Source organism: Rhinopithecus roxellana, chromosome 19, assembly GCF_007565055.1.
Source record: "Rhinopithecus roxellana isolate Shanxi Qingling chromosome 19, ASM756505v1, whole genome shotgun sequence".
Classification (NCBI taxonomy): domain Eukaryota; kingdom Metazoa; phylum Chordata; class Mammalia; order Primates; family Cercopithecidae; genus Rhinopithecus; species Rhinopithecus roxellana.
Window position 1 is genome coordinate 33,544,766 of NC_044567.1, and position 25,258 is coordinate 33,570,023.

A 25,258-nucleotide genomic window follows, 5' to 3' on the forward strand; every position below is an offset into this window, starting at 1 on the left:
AAAACGGTGTACAGAGAAGCCCGGGCCCAGTTGGGAGGATGAGGCACTGTCCTGTCCGCTGGGCCTGCAAGGTCAGGTTTTGTTTGGTAATTCAGGAGTCAAGAAGGCATCTCTCAGCTGTGCCTCAGAGATGGGCTGTTGGCAGCTCACTTGGGGGCAAGCATCACTGGGGTATGGTGTGGACTTGGTGCTGTGCCTGAGTGTGCCCTGCGCAGACAGGGTCACCGCTCCCAGGGCCTCCCCAGCCTCCCTCTCCCCTTCGCTAGTGATGTCCCAAGCCAAAGCCATCGGGTGAGGCTGGGAGCAGCACCCTGTTAGTTTGTACTGGGGAGTTTTAAACAATCGGGACTTGCCGATGACAGCTCCGTCACTGCTCAAAAGAGGAAGCCAGGAGTTGCTTCAGGGCCCTGACCTCTTCCAGAGATGGGCCTAATCTCCGAGGGGCGGGCTGGATGGCCAAGACCACTCCCTGCTGTGTCCCAGGAAGGCTGCAGAGGTGCTGAGAAAACATTTATTCTGTCTCCAAACAGCATCCCAGGGCCGGGCATCTCCCCCAAGGCTTTATAATACATTCGGCACAGACAGTCTGGGAACCTTACCTGGAGTAAGGTAGAAACCTGGTCTTACCCATGGCACCCTTCATTCAGTGCTGGGAAAGGTTACGGGGAAGGGGCGTTCACTGGCAACTCCCAGGTACCCCCACCCCAACTCTAGGAAGGGAGCAGCAGGACCCTGGCACTGCAGGCCAGAAAAATCTTGTTTACAGGCTGAGCACAGTTACTATTTTAAGATGATGAAAGGCTTGTGCGGAATGCGACCCCAGATAGAGGGAAGGGGGCCAGCGAGGCAGGCTGGAGGGGGCGGACTGCCACTGCCTTGTTCCAAATACAAGTTCCATAAAGCCAGCCCCTAAGCGTGTACCCAGAGTGGAGTCTTCCTCTAACCCCTAGGCTGTGGCTCAACCAATGACTGGAGACTGAATGAGAAAACATTTATTCTGTCTCCAAACAGCATCCCAGGGCCGGGCATCTCCCCCAAGGCTTTATAATACATTCGGCACAGACAGTCTGGGAACCATGGAGCACCCCTGCCCTCCCCATGCTACCTAAGTTAACAACTGCAGAATATTTACATAAAGCTGGGTGTTGTCAGGCAAAGCCCTTCCCTGCTGCCAGGGGTGGGAGCAAGGAGGAAGTGCCGTGAGCACCAGCCCCGCCTCACGCCATGGGAGGCAGCCCAGAGGCCACCGGCACAGGGTGGCGGCCCCCAGATCATACAGCAGTGGGCACAGCGGAAGCAAACCTGAGTGAGGACACAAGAGCCTGGTCCAGCTCCCCTGCACAGGGCAGGTGTGATGGCCCCCATGAGTCTTTGGCAGAGAACGCTGATAACAGCGGCTCCCATAGCCTGACCCGGGCCAGGGGAAGCTGAGGCACTTGTCAGCAGCACATGGGTGCCTGCTGGCTTCTAGCCACTCCAGGCGGGGCTGGAGTCATTAAAAGCAAGGAAAAACACTAGCTAAAAACCCTTTCCTAAAAGTGCCCTGGAGGAGTGAGTGGCGGACTGAAGCCCTCCGGGCACAGGCACTGTGTGGCTCTGCCAGCCCCCGCTAGGCTGGGAGGCTCTGCAGCTGGGTGTCAGCTGCACGGGGTAGAACAGGCGAAAGACGGGGGCTGGCAGTTTCAGGAGGCTCATGGGAAAGTCTAGGGCAGAGGGGAGGGCCCTCTCTGTCCCCCTTCCCACCCTAACTGCTACTCAGTACACAGGGGGCGGCTGGTAGCCCTCGGTGGTCTCCGCATTCTGGGTGAAGGGAGGCTGTTGGTAGTTGTCCACAGATGCACCTGGGTAGGAGGCATAGGCAGTGTTGGGGTCCGGGGTGGGGTCGACGTAGTTCTGGATGAAGTCGTCCACGCCAGCCTTGTAGCGCTGGTAGGCCAGGGAGGCCAGCACACCCTGCAGGGAGAGCACAGAGGGGTACAGGTGGTGCGGGACCCCACCTTCTACCACCCTTTACCCAAGACCCCAAGAACCGGCCCCTGGCCGTCCTACCCAGGAGAAGATGGAAAAGAAGCTGAAGGTGATGGCTGCCCTCGCAGAGTCGGCCCCCACCAGCACATCCTTCGGGTCGGTGGCCGCCCACTGGTTGGTGAGGAAGCAGAAACCAACAAACCACAGGAAAGTCCAGAGAGCTGGGGGAGGACGGGTGGGGTGTCAGTTCCATGGAAAGGGAGGGGCTTTCCAGGACTCTGGGAGGGGACAGGGCAGGTAGGGCAGGGCCTAGGCAGGGACCTTCCGGGAGCCTCCACAATATGGAGGGGAGGACTTGGAAGCCGGGCTGGGATCCACCTCCAAAGTTCCCCGCACTCAGGCCTTGGCATGGTGGGTCCCAGCAGACAGCCTAGGGGACAAAAGGGGCAGAGGCAAAGCCCATCTGCTCGGGTGTGCTGGGGGTCCACTCAGCTTCTAGCTACCCCAGGCAGGGCTGGGGCCATTCAAGCAAGGAGAAATACTAGCTGAAAACCCTTTCCTAAAAATGCCCTGGAGAAGTGAGCTGCTCCCTGCCGCTCCCAGAGAGGCCGAGGCCCCCCAGCTGCGGAACCCCAGAGTTAATGCGTCCCCTTCCTAGTCACCTCCCAAGATCAAATGGAGGTGCCACAGGCAGATACCTGAGAAGAGCAGGTCCCCAATGACCAGGTACTTGCGGTCAGTGGCATTGCTGATCTGGGGGAAATATGCGTCGATCACCAAGAAGAAGGCCGAGGCCAGGAAGGCCAGCACCCCGATGGCACTGCCATAGCGGCAGGCATCCTCATTGTGGTTGAATACGCAGTACATCTGCTTAGACTTGTGGGTGTTGCTGTAGCCCTCGCCATAGATGCAGGAGAACACGATCAAGGCGAAGACCTGCCGGGAGGGAGGACCTGGTAGGGCTGGTGGCCGCCTGAGGGGCACACACAGCGGGGACCCCAATGGGGTGTACAGACACAGGCCTCTCCCACCACTGCTGCCCCCTTTTGGGTTTTTGTTGTTGTTTTCTGAGATGGAGTCTTGCTCTTGTTGCCCAGCCTGGAGTGCAATGGTGCGATCTGGGCTCACTGCATTTTCTGCCTCCTGCGTTCAAGCAATTCTGCCTCAGCCGCCCTAGTAGCTGGGATTACAGGTGCCCTCCACCACACCTGCTAATTTTTGTATTTTTAGTAGAGATAGGGTTTCACCATATTGGCCAGGCTGGTCTGGAACTCCAGACTTCAGGTGATCAGCCCACCTCGGCCTCCCAAAGGGCTGGGATTATAGGCATGAGCCACCTCGCCTGGCCTGTTGTCCCCTTTTGGAGGCTGGCATGTTAGCCCCTCCAAACTTTGTGGAGGTGAGCTGATGAGCAAAGTGCTTCCTGGTGCACCCCAGGATTAGAATCTGCAGGCACCAGGGGGCCTGCCCCTGGGAATCCTGGACTGGGGATGGGTGGAGAATGGGCAGGGACCTCCTAGGTGGGGGCTGCTCCTGCCCCAGCTGCCTGCCTGCAGGAATCATTCTGTTTAGGTACCTGATGGATGAAGGGCAGTCCTTCCACCCCCAGCCCAACCTCACCTTGAAAGAGGTTTAAACAAGACAGGCCACCAAGTCACAGAGTCCCCGTCACCTTCAGCCCAAGTCACTTCTATAGCGTCCAGCCTCTGCCTGAACACCTTGGTGAAGGCGGACAGGCCCTCTTGGGAAGGCCATTCCGGCACCCCCGTGTCTTCACCTCCTGGAACCCCCTCTAACCCCTCCCTGGTTGAGCCTGGCCAGCTTTCTCCACACAAGGACTTCTAGCCTTTGTGGCATCCTGGTCCCTCCCAGTCTGTCTCCCAACCCGCAAAGGGCCCTGCATGCACAGGGGCCTAACTCAGGCCTGTGGATACAGCTTTGAACTCAGACCCCTGGAGGACCCAGGGTGGGTGTAGGGGGGCTCCAGCCCCTTGGGAAGAGCCCCATGCCACCTCCCTAAACTTCAAGGCCACCACCCATGCTTGCTCCACCTCAGCAGATGTGGGACAGGTCTCTGGGCATAAGGCTCCCTCTAGGATGGTCCCAGGCCTCTCCCCTGCCAGTCCTGCCCTGCCCTCCCAGGGAGCTCCCTACAGGGCTCTGGAGCTGGCAGTCACAGGCCCCGCCCCCAGCTAGAAATGAAGCCGGACCTCCGGGATGATGGGAGCAGGGTGCCCATCCAGGACTCCTGGCACTGCCATCCCGACCCACTGGGCACCTGATTCTTGGACACAGCCCAGGACAGAGGTGGTCAGACCCCACAGCCTGGCTGGGAGCGGGTGTAGGCGCCCTGGGGGACCTCAGAAGGCATGGTCTGGGCACAGCAGGTCCACCTCTGCCTGCCCCCTCATGACACCCTCTCCAGCTTTCAGGGCTGGCTGTCCAAGAACAGGCCCCCCAACACATAAAACCTGGTTTTGGAGGTATTGCCCAGCTTACTGAGAGGGGGTACATCTTAGGGTCCCTCAACTTCGGATGGGAAGGCGGACCCGTGGCCTGCCCCGAGTGGGAAACAGACCCTGTTTCATGGCGTTGGGTTTCCCCCCGCCCCCTCCCTTATCCCACGTGGCTTCAGAAAGCCCAGTCCCGGTGAACTCCACAAGTTGGGAGTCGCGGCGTGCGGGCCACCTGTCCGGGAGCTGCCCCCAAACTCCTCCCACTGCCAGCGAGGCAGGGGCCCGCTCCCTGCGGAGCCTCGGGACACCCCACGTCGGGGCGCGGGGCTGGGGGTGGGGTGGGGTGGGTGTCGGGACCCGGGACTGGGAGGGGACAGTGGGACAGACTGTAGAGGGCGGGAAGGCGGGGCCCGGGACGCTGGAGGCCGGCCCCGCTCGCCGCCAGGCCCCGGACGCCGCCGCCGCCGCCACCTGTCGCGCTCGTGGGCCAGGGTCCCGCCGGGCCTGGAGGCAGGGGGAGTTCCCCGGGGTGTCCCGGCCCGCCCTCCCCGGGCTCACCAAGCACACGGCGCGCGCCACCACCTGCGGCTGCGTCAGGAAGCGCCGCAGGTCGAAGGAGCCGCCCGCCTTGGCCGCGCCGTAGGCCCCGCTCTCCATATCGCCGTCGCCGTCCCCGCCGCCGCCGCCGCCGCCGCGGAACGCTGAGGAACCTGCCCGGCGCCCCGCCCCTCTCCACCCGCCGGGGGCGTGGCCAGGCACCGCTAGGGACCGAGGGCAAAGTGCGGCCCTCGCGAGCAGCGGCGGGCCGCGGGACTGCGCTTCTAGCGGCTGGGAGGGGCTCTGGCCGCGGAGCACCGGTGTCCACCCTACCTCGGGGTCGAGGGGCTAGTTCCCCGGCCACGCCGGCCGCAGCACGGACCAGAAAGGGTAAGAGAGTCCCCCAGGAAAACGGACGAACGGAGGACCACTCACCCTCTTTGCCCCTGCCCTCCCGCCGCCTCCTCTAGGAAGCCCACCACCTACCAAGAACCCACCCAGGCTCATAAGCACCCCCTCCCCGATCCCACTGAAAAACCCAGATCACACCCTGGAGCCGCCTCCCTGCCTGGCCTGCCACTCTTTCCTCCTCTCTGGGACTAAACCTGGGGTAGGGTCAAAGACCCCCATTCCTCCTGGTCTGGTCAGAGCCCCAAGGCTGTGAAGGGCAGTGTGGCTTCACACTTAAGATGGTGTGCAAGACCGGGCACGGTGGCTCACGCCTGTAATCCCAGCACTTTGGGAGGCCGAGGCAGGTGGATCACCTGAGGTCAGGAGTTTGAGACCAGCCTGGCCAACATGGCGAAACCCTTCTCTACTAAAAATACAACAACAAAACATTAGCTGGGCGTGGTGGTGAGTGCCTGTAATCCCAGCTACTTGGGAGGCTGAGGCAGGAGAAGTTTTTGAAACTGGGAGGTGGAGGTGGCAGTGAGCTGAGACCAAGCCACTACACTCCAGCCTGGGCAGCAACAAACCCAAAAAACCAAAAACAAAAGTTAGCCAGGCGTGGTGGCAGCTACTAGTAATCCCAGCTACTCCAGAGGCTGAGGTGGGAGAATCTCCTGAGCCCAGGAGGAAGAGTTTGCAGTGAACCAAGATCGTGCCTCTGCACCCCAGCCTGGGCGACAATGTAAGACTCCATATCAAAAAACAAACAAACAAACAAAAAAAGACATGCAAACAGAAACGAAGTTTTCAGGGCGACAGGCAGGGGGCAAAATTTAATCCAGTTCCAGCCCCTTCTCACCTGCATCCCAAGAAAAACCGATACAGAGTGTCCGGTGCAGGGAAGGCAGGCTCTGTGTGTGTTGGAGGGGGGAGCGGAGGTTGTACACAGAGGTGTGGGGTCACAGGCTGACTGAGCCCGGAAGAATTCCAGACCCCCCCTTTGCTAATTGCAGGTGCAGATTAACAAGAGCATGTGTGCCAGGTGGGGCTCAGAGTCCACCCAGGTGAGCTGGTCCACGTGAGAGTTGAACAAGAGGACTGTGCCACCAGGAGGTGGGGTGCCCCTCCAGGGAAGAGGGGAGAAGGTGCGGGGGAGGGGCTGGGCCTTTTCCCAGTGTGCTCCCCTCCCTCTCCCCACACCCAGAGAGATGTGACAGCACCTGAGAGGTGAGGACAAGGCCACACAGACCCCCTCCTTTCTGTGACCCTCCTCAAGCCCTCACACCAACACTGTCTGTGTTTGCTGAAGGTCACCAGGGTTCCAAGAATCCCAGGTGGCAGGCTTTTTTCTCTTTTTTTTTTTTTTTTTGAGACGGAGTCTCGCTCTGTCACCCAAGCTGGAGTGCTGTGGCAGGATCTCAGCTCACTGCAAGCTCCGCCTCCCGGGTTCACGCCATTCTCCTGCCTCAGCCTCCCGGGTAGCTGGGACTACAGGCACCGCCACCTCGCCCGGCTAGTTTTTTGTAGTTTTTAGTAGAGATGGGGTTTCACCGTGTTAGCCAGGATGGTCTCGATCTCCTGACCTCGTGATCCGCCCGTCTTGGCCTCCCAAAGTGCTGGGATTACAGGCTTGAGCCACCGCGCCCGGCGCTTTTTTCTCTTTTTTTAAATAAATGTTTTTGTGTATATTTAAGGTAGACAGCCTGCTATTATGGGATTCATACAGATAGCACAAAGGTTCCTATAGTGAAGCAAGTTAACATATCCACTATCTCTCATAGTTACCCATTTTTTTTGTTTTGTTTTGTTTTTGTGACAAGAGTAGCTAAAACACACTCATTTTGCATGAACTCCAAATACGAACAGTGCACGCCAATGGTCTGCAACCCTCTGTCGTGCTTGGCTCTCTGGACGGTTCATTCTACATGGCTGCTGCTTTGCATCTTCTGACCTCCCCATTCCCTATCCTGAACACCCCAAGCTCCTCTTCACTCAGACGGTGGGTGCTCCTATAGGCCAGCAAGGCAAGGATGGGGCTCTCCAGGGGACCCTGCCAGTCCTCCATCTTCTGGTCATGACCTTGATGACAAAGCAGTGGAGACTCAAGTCAGGCAGGCTCATCTCCCAGCCATCCCCTCCCTAGGCGTCTGGGAGTGTTTGTTTGTTTGTTTTGAGACAGAGTTTCGCTCTTTTTGCCCAGGCTGGAGTGCAAGGGCGCAATCTCGGCTCGCTGCAACCTCCACCTCCCGGGTTCAAGTGATTCACCTGCCTCAGCCTCCCGAGTAGCTGGGATTACAGGCGTACACCACCACGCCTGGCTAATTTTGTATTTTTAGTAGAGACGGGGTTTCTCCATGTTGGCCAGGCTGGTCTCCAACTCCTGACCTCAGGTGACCCACCCGCCTCAGCCTCCCAAAATGCTGGGATTACAGGCGTGAGCCACAGTGTCGGGCCTGCCTCTGGGAGTTTTATGGTGCCAAGCACATCAATGTCCCAGCAGAAGAGACATGAGGCTTACTCACCCCACTAAATGAAGGCTGTACCCCATTTTACAGAAGGCAAAACTGAGGCTCAGCAAAGTGACATGGCTCACCCACGAGTCTGGCCTCTGGAAAGAACAGACTTGGCAGAAGTGAGATGGGAGAGTGCCAAGGACAGACTCCTGGCAGAGCCACGTAAGTGCCTGGGCCACAGCAGAGGATGAGAACCAGGACACAGCAGTGTCTCCCAAAGAGAGGTGAGTTCACAGAGGCGGGGCTGACCACCACCAAGGCCAGACAGGCAGAGCACACAGGCCTGTGGTGCCTGCGCTCAGACACTACAAAGGCCCTGGTCACCTTACATGTCAGTAAAGCCATGGCTTTGGAGAGGGGACCCTGGGAGGCTGGGCCCCGGGCTCTTGCCACCACCTGGGAAAGATTGCCCAATGTGGTTCTTACAGAAGGCAGGAGCTCCTGGTCCACCTTGGTCTCCTGGCATCAGCATCCCTGCATCCCTGCTCAGACTCCATAAAGAACTTAGAGAGTGCCCTCCCAGAGGCCAGCAGACTCCTTTACAGGGCAACTGGGAGCATCGGCCAGGGTTCGATAACGCCTTGAACGTGTAAGCCTCAGTAGGCATGTGACACACAGTAGGTCCTCACAAACACCTTTGAGTCGCACGTAAGCGGTGATGACCCTTCTTCAGAGCCCTGCCCTGCAAGCCCCACCACCTGAGCTCCCCACCCAGAGCCCTGCCCTGCAAGCCCCACCACCTGAGCTCCCCACCCAGAGCCCTGCCCTGCAAGCCCCACCACCTGAGCTCCCCACCCAGAGCCCTGCCCTGCAAGCCCCACCACCTGAGCTCCCCACCCAGAGCCCTGCCCTGCAAGCCCCACCACCTGAGCTCCCCACCCAGAGCCCTGCCCTGCAAGCCCCACCACCTGAGCTCCCCACCCAGAGCCCTGCCCTGCAAGCCCCACCACCTGAGCTCCCCACCCAGAGCCCGGCTCTCAGGCCATCAGCAGCTCTCCCTCCTCCCTGCATCCAGCACCCATTTCCTACCTGGCCCACGTGGTCCAGCCCAACATCCCGGAGGTGACGGCCGCAATGGAGGCAAGGCTGCCAGCCAGCACGATGGTGGGTGCCTTGGGCAACTCTCCTGGGAGCGGGGTGGAGGCAGCTGGGTTGGGCTTCCTTTAGGCAGGGGCCAGGGTGGGCATGGTTGCCTCCTGTGCCCTCTCTGCTCTCGGCAGTGGCCGGGTAGAGCTGTCCCACTTCCCACCGACCTGTGTCTTGGACACTAGCACCCTCCCAGCACAGAAGCACCAGCTGCCCCTCTGGAAATCCAAGGGCCCTCTCACCTGGGGGCACCAGTGTGAGGGCGCTGTGCTGGACATTGACGCTGTTTGCAGCCTGGCACTGGAACCAGTCTGATGTCTGGCTCGGCAGGAAGGAGAAGTTGGCAGGCTGCCCGTGGCGTGGTCGCTGCTGCAGGTGGACCTGCCCGTCCTTCCCGACCAGGCTATAGGTGATGGGTGGGCTGCCCGAGGACGCCTGGCAGGAAATCTCCACCCTGGGGCCTGACCCTCTGTCCCGCAGAGTGAAGTTGGCCCGCAGCTCTGACACTGGCTCTGGCAGGGTGGGAGAAGGTAGCACAGCCATGGCTGAGCCGTCTTAAACTCTTCCTCCTCAGTAAGTTCTCCTCATTACAAAATGCCTAATGAGCTTACCCGTGGCTGCCGCCTCCTCCAGGCCGCCTTCTGGAGTTTGCCCTCCATCTTGTGTCTGAGCTGCTACCCTACCTGCCATGTGCACCACACAATTTCACATTTGGTTTTTATCTTATTTTAACTTTATTTTGAGGCAGGGTCTTGCTCTGTCGCCCAGGCTGGAGTGCAATGATGTGATCTAGGCTCACTGCAACCTCTGCCTCCCTGGCTCAAGCAGTTCTCCCATCTCAGCCTCCTGAGTAGCTAGGACTACAGGTGTGCACCACCACATCCAGCTAACTTTCGCATTTTTTGTAGAGATTGGGTTTCTCTATGTTGGCCAGGCTGGTCTCAAACTCCTGGGCTCAAGCGATCTTCTGCCCTAGCCTCCCAAAGTGCTGGGATTATAGGCATGAGCCACCATGCCCGGCCTGGTTTTATTCTTATGCAGTATATTTCAGATTGCCAGACTTAGCAAATAAAAATACAATTAAATTTTAATTTCAGATAAACAATGAATAATTTTTCACTATACGTATGTCCTGTGTAAAATTTACCTGGCAACTCTATCATTCAGTCTCATCTTTTTTATTGAAAGGCAAGTTACTTCAGGACAAGAACTGTCATGCAGAAGATTCTAGAATCCCCCAGGCCTTGAGCCTAATACTCTAGTCATTCTTACTGATTAGTAATAACCACCACCCTTGCCACCTACTAAAAGGCTTTCATTTCATAGGTCCCCTGGAATAAGACCCATTATTATTTTAGAGACAGGGTCTCTGTTGCTCAAGCTAGAGTGCAATGGTGTGATCACAGCTCACTGCAGGCTCCAACTCCTGGGCTCAAATGATCCTCCCACCTCAGCCTCCCAAGTAGCTGGGACCACAGGTATGCACCACCACACCTGCTTAATTTTTTTAAAAATTGCCGTTGGCTGGGTGCAGTGGCTCATGCCTATAATCCCAGCGTTTTAGGAGGCCTAGGTGGGTGGATCACCTGAGGTCAGGAGTTTGAGACCAGCCTGGCCAACGTGGTGAAACCCCATGTCTACTAAAAATATAAAAATTAGTCGGGCGTTGGGGCAAGGGCCTGTAGTCCCAGCTACCTGGGAGGCTGAGGCAGGAGAATTGCTTGAACCTGGGAGGTGGAGGTTGCAGTGAGCCAAGATCGCGCCACTGCAGTACAGCCTGGGAGACAGAGCGAGACTCTGTCTCAAAAAAAGAAACTAATTTTTTTTTTTTTTTTTTGAGACAGAGTCTCGCTCTGTCGCCCAGGCTGGAGTGCAGTGGCCGGATCTCAACTCACTGCAAGCTCTGCCTCCCGGGTTTACGCCATTCTCCTGCCTCAGCCTCCCAAGTAGCTGGGACTACAGGCACCCACCACCTCGCCCGGCTAGTTTTTTTTTTTTTTTTTTTGTATTTTTTTAGTAGAGACAGGGTTTCACCGTATTAGCCAGGATGGTCTCGATCTCCTGACCTCGTGATCCGCCCGTCTCAGCCTCCCAAAGTGCTGGGATTACAGGCTTGAGCCACCGTGCCCGGCAAACTAATTTTTTTGTAGACATGGAGTCTCACTCTGTGGTCCAGGCTGGTCTCAAACTCTTGGCCTCAAAGGATTCTCCCACCTTGGCCTCCCAAAATGCTGGGAATACAGGCATGCGTCACCTCACTGGCCTCTTACTATTTTCCTTTTGCAGCTAAAGCAGTTGAAGCTCAGCAGTCCCATGATTTGTTCAAGGCCCCAGCCAGTAAGTATAGGGATTTGAACCCTGAACCTGTTGGGCTGCAGACCCTGGGTTCATCTCCCCTAGGCTGTCTTTTCCTGGTGTTCTTAGGGTGTGGGGCAAAGGATGAACGGGGAGGTTCCTTGTCCAACCCTAAGTCGGGCAACACTTCCTGGTTCCCATACCCCATAGCTCCCACCAAGAAGGTTACCTGAGTTACTATCGGATGGAAACAGGAAGAAGTCAGGCTTTGGAGCTGGACGGAGTGGGGTTTGAAAGCAGCCTTGGCCACTTGCCAGCCATGTGGCCTGGGGCGACTTTCTTTTTTTTTTTTTTTTTGTTGAGATGGAGTCTTACTCTGTTGCCCAGGCGGGTGTGCAGTGGCACGACCTCGGCTCACTGCAACCATCATCTCCCGGGTTCAAGTGACTCTCTTGCCTCAGCCTCCCGAGTAGCTGGGATTACAGGTGCCCGCCACCACACCCAGCTAATTTTTGTATTTTTAGTAGAGATGCGGTTTCACTATGTTGGCCAGACTGGTCTCGAACTCCTGACCTCAAGTGATCCACCCTGCATAGGCCTCCCAAAGTGCTGGGATTACAGGTGTGAGCCACCACACCCAGCCCCTGGGGCAACTTTCTTAACTCCCCAGAGCTTTAGCTTCCATAGCTACAGACCCAGAGGCTCAGACCCCACCCCTGACACTGCTGTGAAGATCAAGTGAAGTAATGCACAAACCATGCCTAACTTTCTTTTCTTTTCTTTTCTTTTTTTTTTTTGGAGACAGAGTCTCGCTCTGTTACCCAGGCTGGAGTACAGTGGCACAATCTTGTCTCACCACAGCCTCCGCCTCCTGGGTTCAAGCAATTCTCCTGCCTCAGTCTCCTGAGTAGATGGAATTACAGGTGCACCCCACCACGCCCAGCTAATCTTTGTATTTTTAGTAGAAACGGGGTTTCGCCATGTTGCCCAGGCTGGTCTCGAACTCCTGGGCTCAAGCTATCCGCCTGTCTTGGCCTCCCACAGTGCTGGGATTTGCACCCAGCCAAACGTGCCTAGTTTATCACCTTGAGGTCCGAGATGACAACTGGGGCCCAGTCATTTCTGCCATCCATCGGGCTCTTTCTTTCTGTGCCCTCAGGCCCCTGCCAGGAGACTGTGCCCTCAGGGCCCCAGCCAGGGACAGCAAGTCCTGAGAAGAGGCCCCAGGGGACTGAGAGTGGCCTTGGAGGCGGCATCCTGTCTTTGTCCGCACCCTCACGCCCTGGCTCTCTCTTACCCCAGCAAGGTTCACAATTCCCACTCCCAGAGCTCCCCACTGATCTGCACCCCACCTGCCTCCTCAGCCCTGTGTCCCCCACCGCACTCACTGGACCACAGCTCCCAGTACATCTGCAGCCTGGCACTGTCCACATGGGCACCTGAGGTGGTGGCCGCCCGGCAGAAGTAGGTGAGCAGGTCTGGACTGGACTTGAGTGTGATGTTGAGGTTGAAAGAGGCCGGCTCGTGGGTCTTCACCATCTTCTTGGCCACCTTGATGTTCTTGGTTCCACAGAGGGAATAGGTGATGGGCGGTGGTGCCTGGGGTGCATGGCAGGTTATGAGCACCCAGCGGCCTTTGGGGAAAACTTCCAGGACTTTGTAGGCAATGGAGACCACAGGGGTGATTTCTGGGAGATGAAAAGGTCCAAGGAGGAAGAAAGAAACCGACATTAATCGAGCACCTTAAGAAGGTACTGGTTTGGCCAGGCTCGGTGGCACACACCTGTAATCCCAGCGTTTGGGAGGTCCAGGCAGACGGATCACTTGAGGTCAGGAGTTCAAAACCAGTGTAACCAACATGGTGAAAGTCTGGCTCTACTAAAAATACAAAAATTAGCCGGGCATGGTGGTGAGAGAGACTCAGAAAAAGGAAAAAGGATGCTGGGTTTAACATGTTCTCACTTTTTTTTTTTGATGGAGTCTTGCCCTGTCACCCAGGCTGGAGTGCAGTGGCGCGATCTCTGCTCACCACAACCTCTGCCTCTTGAGTTCAAGCGATTCTCCGCCTCAGCCTCCCAAGTAGCTGGGACTGCAGGCGCACGCCACCATGCCTGGCTAATTTTTGTATTTTTAGTAGAGACAAGGTTTCACCATGTTGGTCAGACTGGTCTCAAACTCCTGACCTCGTGATCCACCTGCCTCGGCCTCCCAAAGTGCTGGGATTACAGGCATGAGCCACCGCACCTGACCACAATTTAATTCTATAACAAACCTGCACATGTACCCCTGAACCTAAAGATTACAAATAAATAAATGAAACCAGTAGACCTCAGAGTAAAGAAAAAAGAAAGAAGAAAATACCGATTTAGTGGTTCCTCAAAAAGTTAAACAGACTTACCATATGACCTAACAATTCCACACCTAGACATATACCAAATAGTAGAAAACAGGGACTCAAACAGATACCTGTACACACACGCTCATGGCAGCGTGATTCACCACAGCCAAAAGGTGGAAACGGCCCAAATGTCTATCAGCGGACGAATGGGTAAATAGAATGTGGTTGATCCGTATAAGGAATATTACTCAGCCTTAGAAAGAAGTGAGCACAGATGCAGGCTGCAACAGGGATGAGCCGTAAACATTCCACTAAACAAAAAGGCAGACACGAAAGGCAACCTTTGCATGATTCCATGTGTGTGCAAAGTTCAGAATAGGAAAACCCACAGAGACAGAAAGTGGACTGGTGGTTACTAGGGCCCAGGGGAAGGGGAAATGGGGAGTAACTGTCTAATAGATACGAGGTTTCCTTTTGGGGTGATGAAGATCTCTTGGAACTAGATAGCGGTGGTGGTTGTGCAACATTGTGAATGCACTAAATGCTGCTGAATTATCACTTTTTTTTTTTTTTTTGAGACAGAGTCTTGCACTGTTGTCTCCGAGGTTCAAGAGATTCTCGTGTCTCAGCCTCCAGAGTAGCTGGGATTACAGGCGCCCGCCGCCACGCCTGGCTAATTTTTGTATTTTTGATAGACACGGGATTTCATCATGTTGGCCAGACTGGTCTTGAACTCGAGACTTCAGGTGATCCGCCTGCCTCGGCCTCCCAAAGTGCTGGGATTACAGGTGTGACCCACTGCGCCCGGCCCACTTTTATTTATTGATTTAAAGACAGAGTCTTGCTCCGTCGTCCAGACTGGAGTGAAGTAGCACCATCTCACCTCACTGCAACCTCTACCTCCTGGGTTCAAGCGATTCTCATGTCTCAGCCTACCAAGTAGCGGGGACTACAGGCATGCACAACCATGCCCGGCTGATTTTTGTATTTTTACTAGAGCCTGGGTTTCACCACGTTGGCCAGGCTAGTCTCGAACTCTTGACCTCAGGGGATCTGCCTGCCTGGGCCTCCCAAAGTGCTGGGATTACAGGCGTGAGCCACTGCAGCTGGCCATTACTGATTCTTTAAGACAGCAATTGGGATTAAACAAAAATGTTTCTGGAATAGGGGTTTGAGGGAGAGGGTTGTATTATACCAATGGTGGAGACCTGTTTGCATTTCAAGAATAGTGTGTAGGCCGGGCGTGGTGGCTCACACCTGTATTCCCAGCACTGGGAGGCCAAGGCGGGCGGATCACCTGAGGTCAGGAGTTCGAGACTAGCCTGGCCAACATGGTGAAACCCTGTCTCTACTAAAAGTACAAAACTTAGCTGGGCATGGTGGTACGTGCCTGTAATCCCAGCTACTCAGAAGGCTGAGACCAGAGAATCACTTGAACCCCGGAGACAGAGGTTACAGTGAGCCAATATCTTGTCACTGCACTCCAGCATGGGTGACAGAGCAAGACGCTGTCTCAAAAAAGAAAGAAAAGAAAGAAAAAGCATAGTGTGTATCGGGTGGGCACAGTAGCTCAGGCCCATAATACCAGCACTTTGGGAGGCCAAGGTGGGAGGATTGCTTGAGCCTAGGGGTTCCAGACCAGCCTGGGCAACATAGTGAGACCCCACCTCTATTTAATCCAAAGAAAAATTAAAAAGAAAAAAAGAATACTGTGTGGTTGGGGCAGTGCTTGGGGGAGGGGCAGAAAGAAGGTCTATGAAATCTGAATATCATGGATGTCATGAATCGCCTTTGCTCGGCTGGGCATGTCTGCTCTGGAAACCACCCTGCAATGAGGAAACTGCTGATTGAGCAGAGAACTGGAACAAACTAGAGTGTGTGACCACTAAGCAGGTTTCATTCTAGACCAGTAACTCTCAACCAGGAGCAGTTGTGCCTCCAGGGGAACTTCAGGTCTGGGGACGTTTTTGGTTGTCAATATTGGGAGGTGGACTAGCTTGGGCAACATAGCAAGACCCCGTCTCTACAAAAAAAAAAAAAAAAAAAAAAAAAAAAAGTAAGGGTTGCTGCTGACATTTAGTAGGTAGAGGCCAAGGAGGCCGCTAAGCATCCTATAGTGCACAGTCAGCCCCTACCGCGAAGAATGGTCCGGACTCAAATGTCAGGAGTGCTGAGGTTGACAACTCTGGTCTAGACAACCGGCAGCAGCCTTCTAGAAGCAGGATGTCTTCCCCTGCCCAGGGCTGCACAGACACCAACAATTATTTTTTCATCCATGCCTCTTTGAAGATTTTTTGAGAATTCTCCTTTTTATATTTATGTACTTATTTATTCATTTATTTTTGAGACGGAGTCTCACTCCGTTACCCAGGCTGGAGTGCAATGGCTCAATCTCGGCTCACCGCAACCTCCACCTCCCGGTTTCAAGCAATTCTTCTGCTTCAGCCTCTCAAGTAGCTGGGATTACAGGCATGTGTCACCATGCCAGGCTAATTTTGTAATTTTAGTAGAGACGGGGTTTCTCTATGTTGGTTAGGCTGGTCTCGAACACCTGACCTCAGGTGATCCACCTGCCTTAGCCCCCCCAAAGTGCTGGGATTACAGGTGTGAGCCACTGCGCCCAGCCTATTTATTTATTGTTTTGAGACGAAGTCTTATCCTGTCGCCCATTCTGCAGTGCAGTGGTGCAATCTTTGCTCACTGCAACCTCCGCCTCCCGGGTTCAAGCCATTCTCCTGCCTCAGCTGCTCGCGGAGCTGGGATTACAGACACACGCCATCACATCTATCTAATTTTTGTATTTTTAGTAGAGATAGGGTTTCACCATGTTGGCAAGACTGGTCTCGAACTCCTGACGTCAGGTGATCCGCCCCCCTCAGCCTCCCAAAGTGCTGGGATTACAGGCATGAGCCACTGCACCCAGCCAGACTCTCCTTTGTAGATGGGGAAGAACACTTTTTTTTTTAGGCCTGGCACAGTAGCTCACACCTGTAATTCCAGCACTTTGGGAGGCTGAGGAGGGTGAATCGTTTGAGGCCAGGAGTTCAAAACCAGCTTGGGCAACATGGTGAAACCCCGTCTCTATTAAAAATGCACAAATTAGCCAGGTGCGGTGGCTCACGCCTTTAATGCCAGCACTTTGGGAGGCTGAGGTGGGAGGATCATGAGGTCAGGAGATCAAGACCATCCTGGCTAACACAGTGAAACCCCGTCTCTACTAAAAATACAAAAAAATTTAGCCGGGCGTGGTGGCATGCATCTGTAGTCCCAGCTACTTGGGAGGCTGAGACAGGAGAAGGGTATGAACCCGGGAGGCGGAGCTTGCAGTGAGCAGAGATCGCGCCACTGCACTCCAGCCTAGGCAACAGAGCGAGAGACTCCGTCTCAAAAAAAAAAAAAACACACACACACACACAAATTAGCCCAGCGTGGTAGCTTGAGCTTGTAGTCCCAGCTACTTGGGGGGCTGAGGCATGAGAATCACTTGAACCTGAGAGATGGAGGCTGCAGCGAGCCGAGATTGCGCTGCTGCACTCCAGCCTGGGTGACAGAGTGAGACTGTGTCTCAAAAAAAGAAAGAATACTTTTTTTTTTTTCCAAACAGGCTTTCATGGAAAAATCTTCGACTTGAAGAAAGTGAAGGAGTATTTGGAGGTGAAGGCATCCTCTGGGGCATCCTCTTACAGATGGCTCTGCTGACTGGTCAGTTTGACCCTCAGGGCCAAGAGGCCTTCTCTTCATGGTCCAAAAACCATCGCGGGGCCAGAAGCCGGCCTCATGTGGGGAAGTGGGAGTCCAGGGCTGACATGTCATCACCCTTTCTTTTTGCTCCCTTTGTGAAGGGAAATGATCTTGACTTATAAAAGTGGAAAGAAAAAAGCTGCTCTTCATTTTCATTTCAGTCTTCATTAATAGAAGTTTGATTTGCATAAGTTCACAGACAGGAACCATTTTGAAAGTACACTGTACCGGGGACATTCACTTTTTTTTTTTTCTTTTTTTGAGACGGAGTCTCGCTCTGTTGCCCAGGCTGGAGTGTGGTGGCACGATCTGAGTTCACTGTAACATCCGCCTCTTGGGTTCAAGCAATTCTCTTGCCTCAGCCTGCCGAGTTTTCTTTGAGACAGGGTCTTGCTTTGTACCCCAGGCCTGAGTGCAGTGGCGCGATCTCAATTCACTGCAACCTCTGCCTCCCTGTTTCAAGTGATTCTCCTGCCTCCACCTCCTGAGTAGCTGGTATTACAGGTGCACGCACGCCACCATGCTTGGCTAATTTTTGTATTTTTAGTGGAGATGGGGTTTCACCATGTTGGCCAGGCTGGTGTACAACTCCTGACCTCAAGTGATCCACCCACCTCAGCCTTCCAAAGTGCTGGGATTACAGGCGTGAGCCACCCGCCTCACCTATCACTTAATTTAAAATTCTTCTGCTTGTCTGGGCGTGGTGGCTCACGCCTATAATCCCAGAGATTTGAGAGGCCTAGGCAGGGGGATCTCTTGAGCCCAGGAGTTTCAGACCAGCCTGGGCAAAAAAGCAAGATCCTGTCTCTAAGAAAAAAAAATTTTTTTTGGACTGGGTGCAGTGGCTCATGCCTATAATCCTAGCACTTTGGGAGGCGGAGGCGGGTGAATCACTTGAGCTCAGAAGTTTGAGACCAGCCTGAGCAACATGGCAAAACCCCATCTCTACTAAAAATACAAAAATTAGCCAGACGTGGTGGCATGTGCCTGTAGTCCCAACTACTCAGGAGGCTGAGGTGGGGGGATCTCTTGAACCTGGGAGGTCGAGGCTGCAGTGAGCCAAGATCGCGCCACTGCACTCCAGCCTGGGTGACAAAGTGAGACCCTGTCTCGCAAAAAAAAAAAAAAAAACATTTGGTGGGCATGGTGGTATGCACCAGCTACTCAGAGGCTGGGAGGATGTCTGAGCCCAGGAGGTTGAGGCTTTGAGGCTTTAGTGAGCTGTAATCACGCCACTGCACTCCAGCCTGGGTGACAGAGCAAGACCCTGTCTCAAAATAAGCAAGTAAATAAATAAATAAAATTCATCTGCTCTGCGAGGGCATTTAAATAATGGGATGGCACACTCAAAATTTGGTAAAGTGACAACAAGGCTGCCCTCGGGACAGGAAGCTAAGCCAAGCCCTGACTGAGCTGTGGGGTCACTGCAGGAAAACTGTGGAGGGCTCATGTCCAGGCCCAGACACAGTGCTGGTGCCCCGAGTGGCTCCGAGTCCCTTCCAGATGGTGCTACCCCTCTCCAGACTGGTCTCTATGACAACAGGAAGCTTGGAAATTCCAGTCCCAGCCCTGGAGGTTGCAATTCATTAGACCCAGGGAGGGGGCCAGGGATCTGATTTTGAATAAGCTGGCATCTGTTGAGGGTTGAATTATGTCCTCCAAAAAGATAGGTTCCAGTGGTGACTCCCAGGACCTGCCCATGGGAACATATTTGGAAATCGGGTTTTTACAATGGCTTCCCCCTCTCTCAAGTTAAATATTAACTCCAGTAATTCATGCTGGATTAGGGTGGGGCCTGATGAGAAGAGGAAAGGAGACGCAGACACACACAGGGAGAATGGCATGAAGGAGGCAACCCCCTGAAACCAGGACAGGAACGAGGAGCAGGTGCTCTCCCGCAGGGCCTTCGGAGGACCCAGCCCTGTGTACTCTCAGTTTTAGAATTCAGCTTCCAGCACTGTCAGAGAATGTGTTGCTGTTGTTTTTTTGGTTGTGTTTTGTCTTTCGCTTTTTTTTTTTTTTTTTTTGTGAGACGGAGTCTCGCTCTGTCACCCAGGCTGGAGTGCAGTGGCCGGATCTCAGCTCACTGGAAGCTCCGCCTCCCGGGTTTAGGCCATTCTCCTGGCTCAGCCTCCTGAGTAGCTGGGACTACAGGCGCCTGCTACCTCATCCGGCTAGTTTTTTGTATTTTTTAGTAGAGACGGGGTTTCACCGTGTTAGGAGGATGGTCTCGATCTCCTGACCTCGTGATCCGCCCGTCTCGGCCTCCCAAAGTGCTGGGATTACAGGCTTGAGCCACCGCGCCCGGGCCTGTTTTTTTTTTTTTTTTTTTTTTTGAGACAGAGTCTTGCTCTGTTGCTCAGGTTGGAGTACAGTGGCACGATCTCAGCTCACTGCAACCTCTGCCTCCCGGGTTCAAAGGATTCTCCTGCTTCAGCCTCCTAAGTAGCTGGTATTAGAGGCATGCGCCACCACACCCAGCTGATTTTTGCCTTTTTAGTAGAGACAGCGTTTCCCCATGTTGGCCATGCTGGTCTGGAACGCCTGGCCTCAGGTGATCCACTCACCTAGGCCTCCCAAACTACTGGGATTATGGGCCTGAGCCATCACACCTGGCCTTGTTTGTTTTTGTTTTGATACAGAGTCTCACTCTGTCTCCCAGGCTGCAGTGCAGTAGTGTAATCCAGGCTCACTCCAACCTCTGCCTCCCGGGTTCAAGCGAATCTCCTGCCTCAGCCTCCTGAGTAGCTGGGATTACAGGTGCCTGCCACCACGCCTGGCTAATTTTTGTATTTTTAATAGAAATGGAGTTTCACCGTGTTGGCCAGGCTGGTCTTGAACTCCTGACCTCAAGTGATCTGCCCACCTCGGCCTCCCAAAGTGCTGGGATTACAGGCGTGAGCCACCGAGCCCAGCCTCCTCTGTGCCCTTTGGAGTGTAGGCTCAGCCGGAATAAAAATCCCCTATATCCTTAACTTTCCAACCAACACCTTCCATCCTCTACATCTAATGGAAACCAGAGCCCTCCTTCCTAGAGCACTGTCTACCCTTCAACTGTCCCAGGCAACGTGGATCCCGGCAGCCTTCATGGCACGGAGCTGGGACAAAGAGGGACAACATCTTCTTGACATTTCACCTTCCCTAAACTTTTCTCCCCTCTCCTTACTAAACAGCAGCTATTTCTTCAGATACATTCCACTCTGCCTTCTGGATTACAATTATCTACCAACACCTATACCTCCTTGAAGATGTCTGTCAGTGGTTCCTACCATGTTTAATGCTACACTTGCCATAATTCTTGGGGATTTCAAAATACGTAGCCACAGTGGCTCACACCTGTAACCCCCGCACTTTAGGAGGCTGAGGAGGGAGGGTTGCTTGAGGCCAGGAGTTCAAGACCAGCCTGGGCAAAATAGGAAGACCCAATCACTACAAAAAAATTGAAATATTAGGCCGGGCAGGGTGGCTTGTGCTGTAATCGCAGCACTTTGGGAGGCTGAGGCGGGCAGATCACTTGAGCTTGAGTTTGAGATGAGCCTGGCCAACACAGGAAAATCCCTTCCCTACAAAAAATACAAAACTCAGCTGGGCGTGGTGGCGCGTGCCTGTAGTCCCAGCTACTCTGGAGGCTGAGGCGGGATGATGGCTTGAGCCCAGGAGATGGAGGTTGCCGTGAGGCGAGTTTGTGCCACTGTATTCCAACCTGGGCAACATAGCAAGCAAGGCCAGGCGTGGTGGCTCACGCCTGTAATCCCAGCATTTTGGGAGGCTGAGGTGGGCAGATCACGAGGTCAGGAGATCGAGACCATCCTGGCCAATGTGGTGAAACCCCATCTCTATTAAAAGTACACAAAATTAGCTGGGTGTGGTGGCGTGTGCCTGTAGTCCCAGCTACTAAGGAGGCTGAGGCAGGAGAATCCCTTGAACCTGGGGGGTGGAGCTTGCAGTGAGCTGAGATTGCACCACTGCACTCCAGCCTGGATGACAGAGCGAGACCCCATCTCAAAAAACAAAAAGAAAATTAAATTAAGTATTAGCTGGGTGTGGTGGCATGTGCCTGTAGTCCTAGGTACTTGGAAGGCTGAGGCAGGAGGATTGCTTAAGCCCTGGAGGTCAAGTCTGCAGTGAGTGGTGATTGTGCCACTGCACGTTAGCCTCGGTGACAGAGCGAGACCCTGTGTCTAAAAGCAAAATGGAAAAAAACAAAAAGCCCAACTTACACAGAGATCATCTTTCGAATATCCTAATCCCTTAGGTCCTTCACTTGTGCCCAGCTTTCCACTCCCGCTGAAGCTGGTTCAGCTGCATAATATGCCATCTCCAGACTGCACTTTATTTAGCCAATCCTTCCAGATGGGCCAAGGACTTTGGTGCCTTTTTTTTTTTTTTTTTGGCAGAATCTCTCTCTGTTGCCCAGGCTGGAGTGCAGCGGTGCGATCTTGGCTCACTGCAACCTCCATCTGCCGGGTTCAAGGGATTCTCCCGCCTCAGCCTCCCGAGTAGCTGAGATTACAGGCATGGGCCACTATGCCCAGCTAATTTTTTTATTTTCAGTAGAGACGGGGTTTTGCCATATTGGTCAGGCTGGTCTCAAACTCCCAACCTCGGGTGATCTGCCTGCCTCAGTCTCCCAAAGTGCTGGGATTCCAGGCGTGAGCAGCCGCTCCCGGCTTGGCGCCATCTTTCATGTCTGTCCTCATCCCATCCCATCCCATGCCATCTGCCAGCAGCTGCTATTGGCCTTCAGAATGTATGTCCACCCCATCTCCCTGCCTCTCCCACATTGCCTAGTCTCTCCTCTGGATCCCCAGAGTAACCTAATGGCTCTCTTGGATTTCGCCTTTGATCTGCATCCCAACACAGTGTCCGAATGATCTCATCAAGGGTAAATCAGATTGTGTTTTCCCCTCCAAACCTCCTATGGCTGCGCCCCACAGGGACCTCCCCAGTCAACCCCACACCACACCTCTGACCTCATTCAATACCCTTTGGTCACACAGGGTCCCTGCCCAGGTACTTCCTGCTCAGTCAGCTCCTTCAGGTCCTTGCTGCATGGCCCCTTCCCAAACTACACCCTCCCCTGCAAACGCTGCCCTCCTCCCCTACCCACCCTGTGTTCCCTTTCCTTCTACCCTTCTTGCTTCTGTCTACAACATTCTCACATACTTTAGAATGTGCTTTTTTTTGCTCTGTCACCTAGGCTAAAGTGCAGTGTTAATGATTACGGTTCACTGCAGCCTCACTTCCCAGACAAGCAATCCTCCCACCTCAGCCTCCCGAGTAGCTGGGACCACAGGTGCAACACCCACCATGCCCAGCTAATTTAAAAAAAAAAATTTTTTATACAAAAAAAATTTATACAAAAAAATTTTTTTTAAACAAAAAAAATTTATACAAAAAAAATTTATACAAAAAAAATTTTTTTTAAACAAAAAAAATTAGCTGGGCATGGTGGTGCACATCTGTAATCTCAGCTACTCAGGAGGCTAGGTGGAAGAATCCCTTGACCCCAGGAGGCGGGGGTTGCAGTAAGCTGAGATCAAGCCACTGCACTCCAGCCTGGGTGACAGAGTGAGACTCCATATAGAGGTGGGGGTCTCACTGTGTTGCTCAGGCTGGTCTTGAACTCCTGAGCTCAAATGATCATCTGGCTACAGCCTCCCAAAGTGCTGGGATAACAGGCATAAGTCACTGAATGTTCTTATTTTTATTATCATCTGTCCCCCCAACCTCCACTAGAATGTAAGATACAGGAGGGGTTTGTTTCCGTGCTTTGCCAGATTCTCAGGGCCTTTAATGGTGCCTGCAACCAAATAGGTGCTCAAGTATTTGTTGAATGAATAAATGATTTATCAGTCAGTCTCTTAGGAGTTTAGTTAGCAGGACTTGGTTGGCAAGAATCGGAGAAGTCAGGAGCCAGTCAAGAGAGGGAGGTGGGACTGCCCTGCACACGTACTTCCCAGAGCCCCAGCTGCCTGCACTCTTTTTAGCAGCCACACCAACAATGGATCGGTTTTTAAAGCAAATGAGGAAATAATGATTCAGCCTGGGCCTCATTCACGTGAGATTTGTGTCATCATTACCCGGTACCTGCCCTTTAGCAAAATAGAGGGGGAAGGCCCTGCTCTGTAACCTGGCAGCCTAGCAGTAAGGGGCAAGGGTTGGTTGGGACAATACAGGGTGGTGACTCTCCATCCTCACCTTAATGGACATGAGGGGAGGGGAGGAAAGGATGAGGCAGGAAAGTGCAGGCAAAAGGATGGAGCAGGCAAAGATGTAGAAGCAGGCCGGGCTAGGGGCTGTCGGGGACCTTCCCCAGTGTCTCCTCCTTCCTGGTCCTGTACCCAGCTGGGCCCCAGATGCTCTCCACTCTCCAGCTGCCTCTACAAGGAAGGCAGCCTCCTGTGTGTCAGGCCCCTGGGGGAGCCTCAGCTTCACCATTCTCTCATGGCCCTCCTCCTGGTCAGAGAATCTCGACCTCCCATACCCCACCAGAATTCCCCAGCCCTCCACGGGGCCTCGCCCACCGGGCGAAGCTGTGAGGGTCTCAGGGGGCTTCTGCTCCTGATCAGGGACCTGGGGCAGTGATGAGGATGCACCTGCCCAGGGAATCTTCCCTCCAAACAGCCCAGCCAGAGGCTGGAAGCTGAGCAACTTCCCTGCCTGTGTACCCTGGAGGGCCCCACATTGGCCTGCTTGGCCTGCCCATCTCCATCACTCCTAGGGCCCTGCAGGTTGGAGAGAATATTCCAGAACTGTCCAGCCATCCTCCAGCACACACCTCCCCACTAGTACCTTCTTCCCCAGCCGTAGGCGCCCTCCACAGTGGGGGTTCTGACAGCAGGATCCCAGCAGGGACACTTCTCCCTGCAGTAAGCTGGGTCACTTACCTTCCTCCTGTGCCTGGGAGAAGCTGCTGGCGGCTGTAAGAGAGGTGAGGGCGATGAGGAGAGGGCCTGGCAGGGAGGGGAGGCTAGAGACAGCCTCGAAACCCACCTGGTGAAGCCAGGAGGAAGGAGCAGGCTGATTCCTGGTAGTGAGGCCCCAGGACTCAGCTGGCATCATCACTCACAAAAGCTCTTTTGTGGTGCCATCCCCTCCAACATCTCCTATCACCAGCCCATTTTGCAGATGGGTAAGTAGTGGGTCCAGAATGGTGAAGCAATCCCTGGACCACATATGCAGCAAGTTTAGGGGCTGGTCCGATACTCAAGCCCAGATCTTTCCCTCTCTGTCCCATGTTTCCAGAGGTGCCCTTGCCTTCAGGCCTCATCTCTCCTGAGCTCCCAGTACCCCCACCTGAGCCCGAGGCCTGAAGGCCCCGGCAGTAGTCCCGCCATCATGTCCCCCGTGGACTCACCCAGCACAGCCAAGCAGAGCAGCCCAGGGAGCCCCATGCCTCGGTGGGTGTGGGGCCTCTGCTCAGGCAGTGAGAACCTCCTAGTTCCTGGCTTCCCCCACCCTGAGGCCCCTGGGATGCTCCTTGGGTGGGTGCCTGCAGCGGGGAGATAACCTGGAGGCCGCAGCACCCCAGGGCCTCAGCTACGAGGGCTGGGCCCAGTACAGCAAACTCCCGCTCAGTCCCCAGAGAAGTAGAAGGAGTTTGGACCCTGAAGCCAGACCGGGGCTCAGACTCAGCAGTCACCTCTGAGCCGCAGGACCCTGGACTCATGTGGTGGGCAGAAGGTGCCCATGCTTAGCGGGGTGTGGTGGCTGTAATCCCAACACTTTGGGAGGCCTGAGTGGGCAGATCACCTGAGGTCAGGAGTTCGAGACCAGCCTGGCCAACATGGCGAAACTCCATCTCTACTAAAAATACAAAAATTAGCCAGGTGTGGTGGTGCCCACCTGTAATCCCAGCTACTTGGGAGGCTGAGGCAGGAGAATTGCTTGAACCCAGGAGGCAGAGGTTGCAGTGAGCTGAGATCATGCCA

At 54.5% G+C, this 25,258-nt stretch overlaps 2 protein-coding genes and 1 long non-coding RNA gene across 7 annotated transcripts; 1 reads left to right on the forward strand and 2 right to left on the reverse strand.

The window, feature by feature from the left end:
- Nucleotides 1-500: 500 nt before the first annotated feature.
- SYNGR2 (synaptogyrin 2) lies at nt 501-5,173 on the reverse strand. 3 transcript variants are annotated; one of them, XR_004054926.1, is made up of 5 exons: nt 4,983-5,157; nt 2,667-2,904; nt 2,050-2,189; nt 1,076-1,953; nt 501-594 (listed from the first exon to the last, which is right to left on the reverse strand). XR_004054926.1 is itself a non-coding variant. In XM_030922876.1 (4 exons), exons 1-4 carry the CDS (start codon nt 5,079-5,081, stop codon nt 1,756-1,758), a joined length of 675 nt encoding a protein of 224 aa, XP_030778736.1. In that variant the 5' UTR covers nt 5,082-5,157; the 3' UTR covers nt 975-1,755. The 3 variants fall into 3 exon arrangements, 2 of the variants coding, with proteins under 2 accessions (XP_030778736.1, XP_030778737.1); XM_030922876.1 differs by lacking the exon at nt 501-594 and having other exon boundaries at nt 975-1,953; XM_030922877.1 differs by lacking the exons at nt 501-594; nt 2,050-2,189 and having other exon boundaries at nt 975-1,953; nt 4,983-5,173.
- Nucleotides 5,174-5,213: 40 nt separating this feature from the next.
- LOC115894762 lies at nt 5,214-17,446 on the forward strand. 2 transcript variants are annotated; one of them, XR_004054927.1, is made up of 7 exons: nt 5,214-5,351; nt 7,907-8,088; nt 8,293-8,453; nt 8,880-8,968; nt 11,237-11,287; nt 12,405-12,713; nt 17,188-17,446. It is a non-coding gene; the product is annotated as an uncharacterized LOC115894762 (long non-coding RNA). The 2 variants fall into 2 exon arrangements; XR_004054928.1 differs by lacking the exon at nt 12,405-12,713.
- On the reverse strand, nt 7,142-24,771 carry C19H17orf99 (chromosome 19 C17orf99 homolog). Of its 2 annotated transcripts, XM_030922875.1 has the most exons (6): nt 24,685-24,771; nt 24,215-24,247; nt 12,634-12,933; nt 9,193-9,462; nt 8,894-8,990; nt 7,142-7,430 (listed from the first exon to the last, which is right to left on the reverse strand). In XM_030922875.1, exons 1-6 carry the CDS (start codon nt 24,719-24,721, stop codon nt 7,424-7,426), a joined length of 744 nt encoding a protein of 247 aa, XP_030778735.1. In that variant the 5' UTR covers nt 24,722-24,771; the 3' UTR covers nt 7,142-7,423. The 2 variants fall into 2 exon arrangements, with proteins under 2 accessions (XP_030778735.1, XP_010380216.1); XM_010381914.2 differs by lacking the exon at nt 8,894-8,990.
- Between the last annotated feature and the right edge of the window lie 487 nt (nt 24,772-25,258).

Excerpts from the sequence above, each read along its gene's own strand:
- SYNGR2 (XM_030922876.1), bottom strand. The coding sequence starts at position 5,081 with ATGGAGAGCGGGGCCTACGGCGCGGCCAAGGCGGGCGGCTCCTTCGAC. Across the intron at positions 2,190-2,666 it reads TGGGGACCTGCTCTTCTCAG|CTCTCTGGACTTTCCTGTGG; the intron begins GTATCTGCCTGT and ends GTCCTCCCCCAG. Across the intron at positions 1,954-2,049 it reads TCTTTTCCATCTTCTCCTGG|GGTGTGCTGGCCTCCCTGGC; the intron begins GTAGGACGGCCA and ends CTCTCCCTGCAG.
- C19H17orf99 (XM_010381914.2), bottom strand. The coding sequence starts at position 24,721 with ATGGGGCTCCCTGGGCTGCTCTGCTTGGCTGTGCTGG. Across the intron at positions 24,248-24,684 it reads GCTCTGCTTGGCTGTGCTGG|CCGCCAGCAGCTTCTCCCAG; the intron begins GTGAGTCCACGG and ends CCTCTCTTACAG. Across the intron at positions 9,463-12,633 it reads GTACTGGGAGCTGTGGTCCA|AGCCAGTGTCAGAGCTGCGG; the intron begins GTGAGTGCGGTG and ends CCACCCTGCCAG.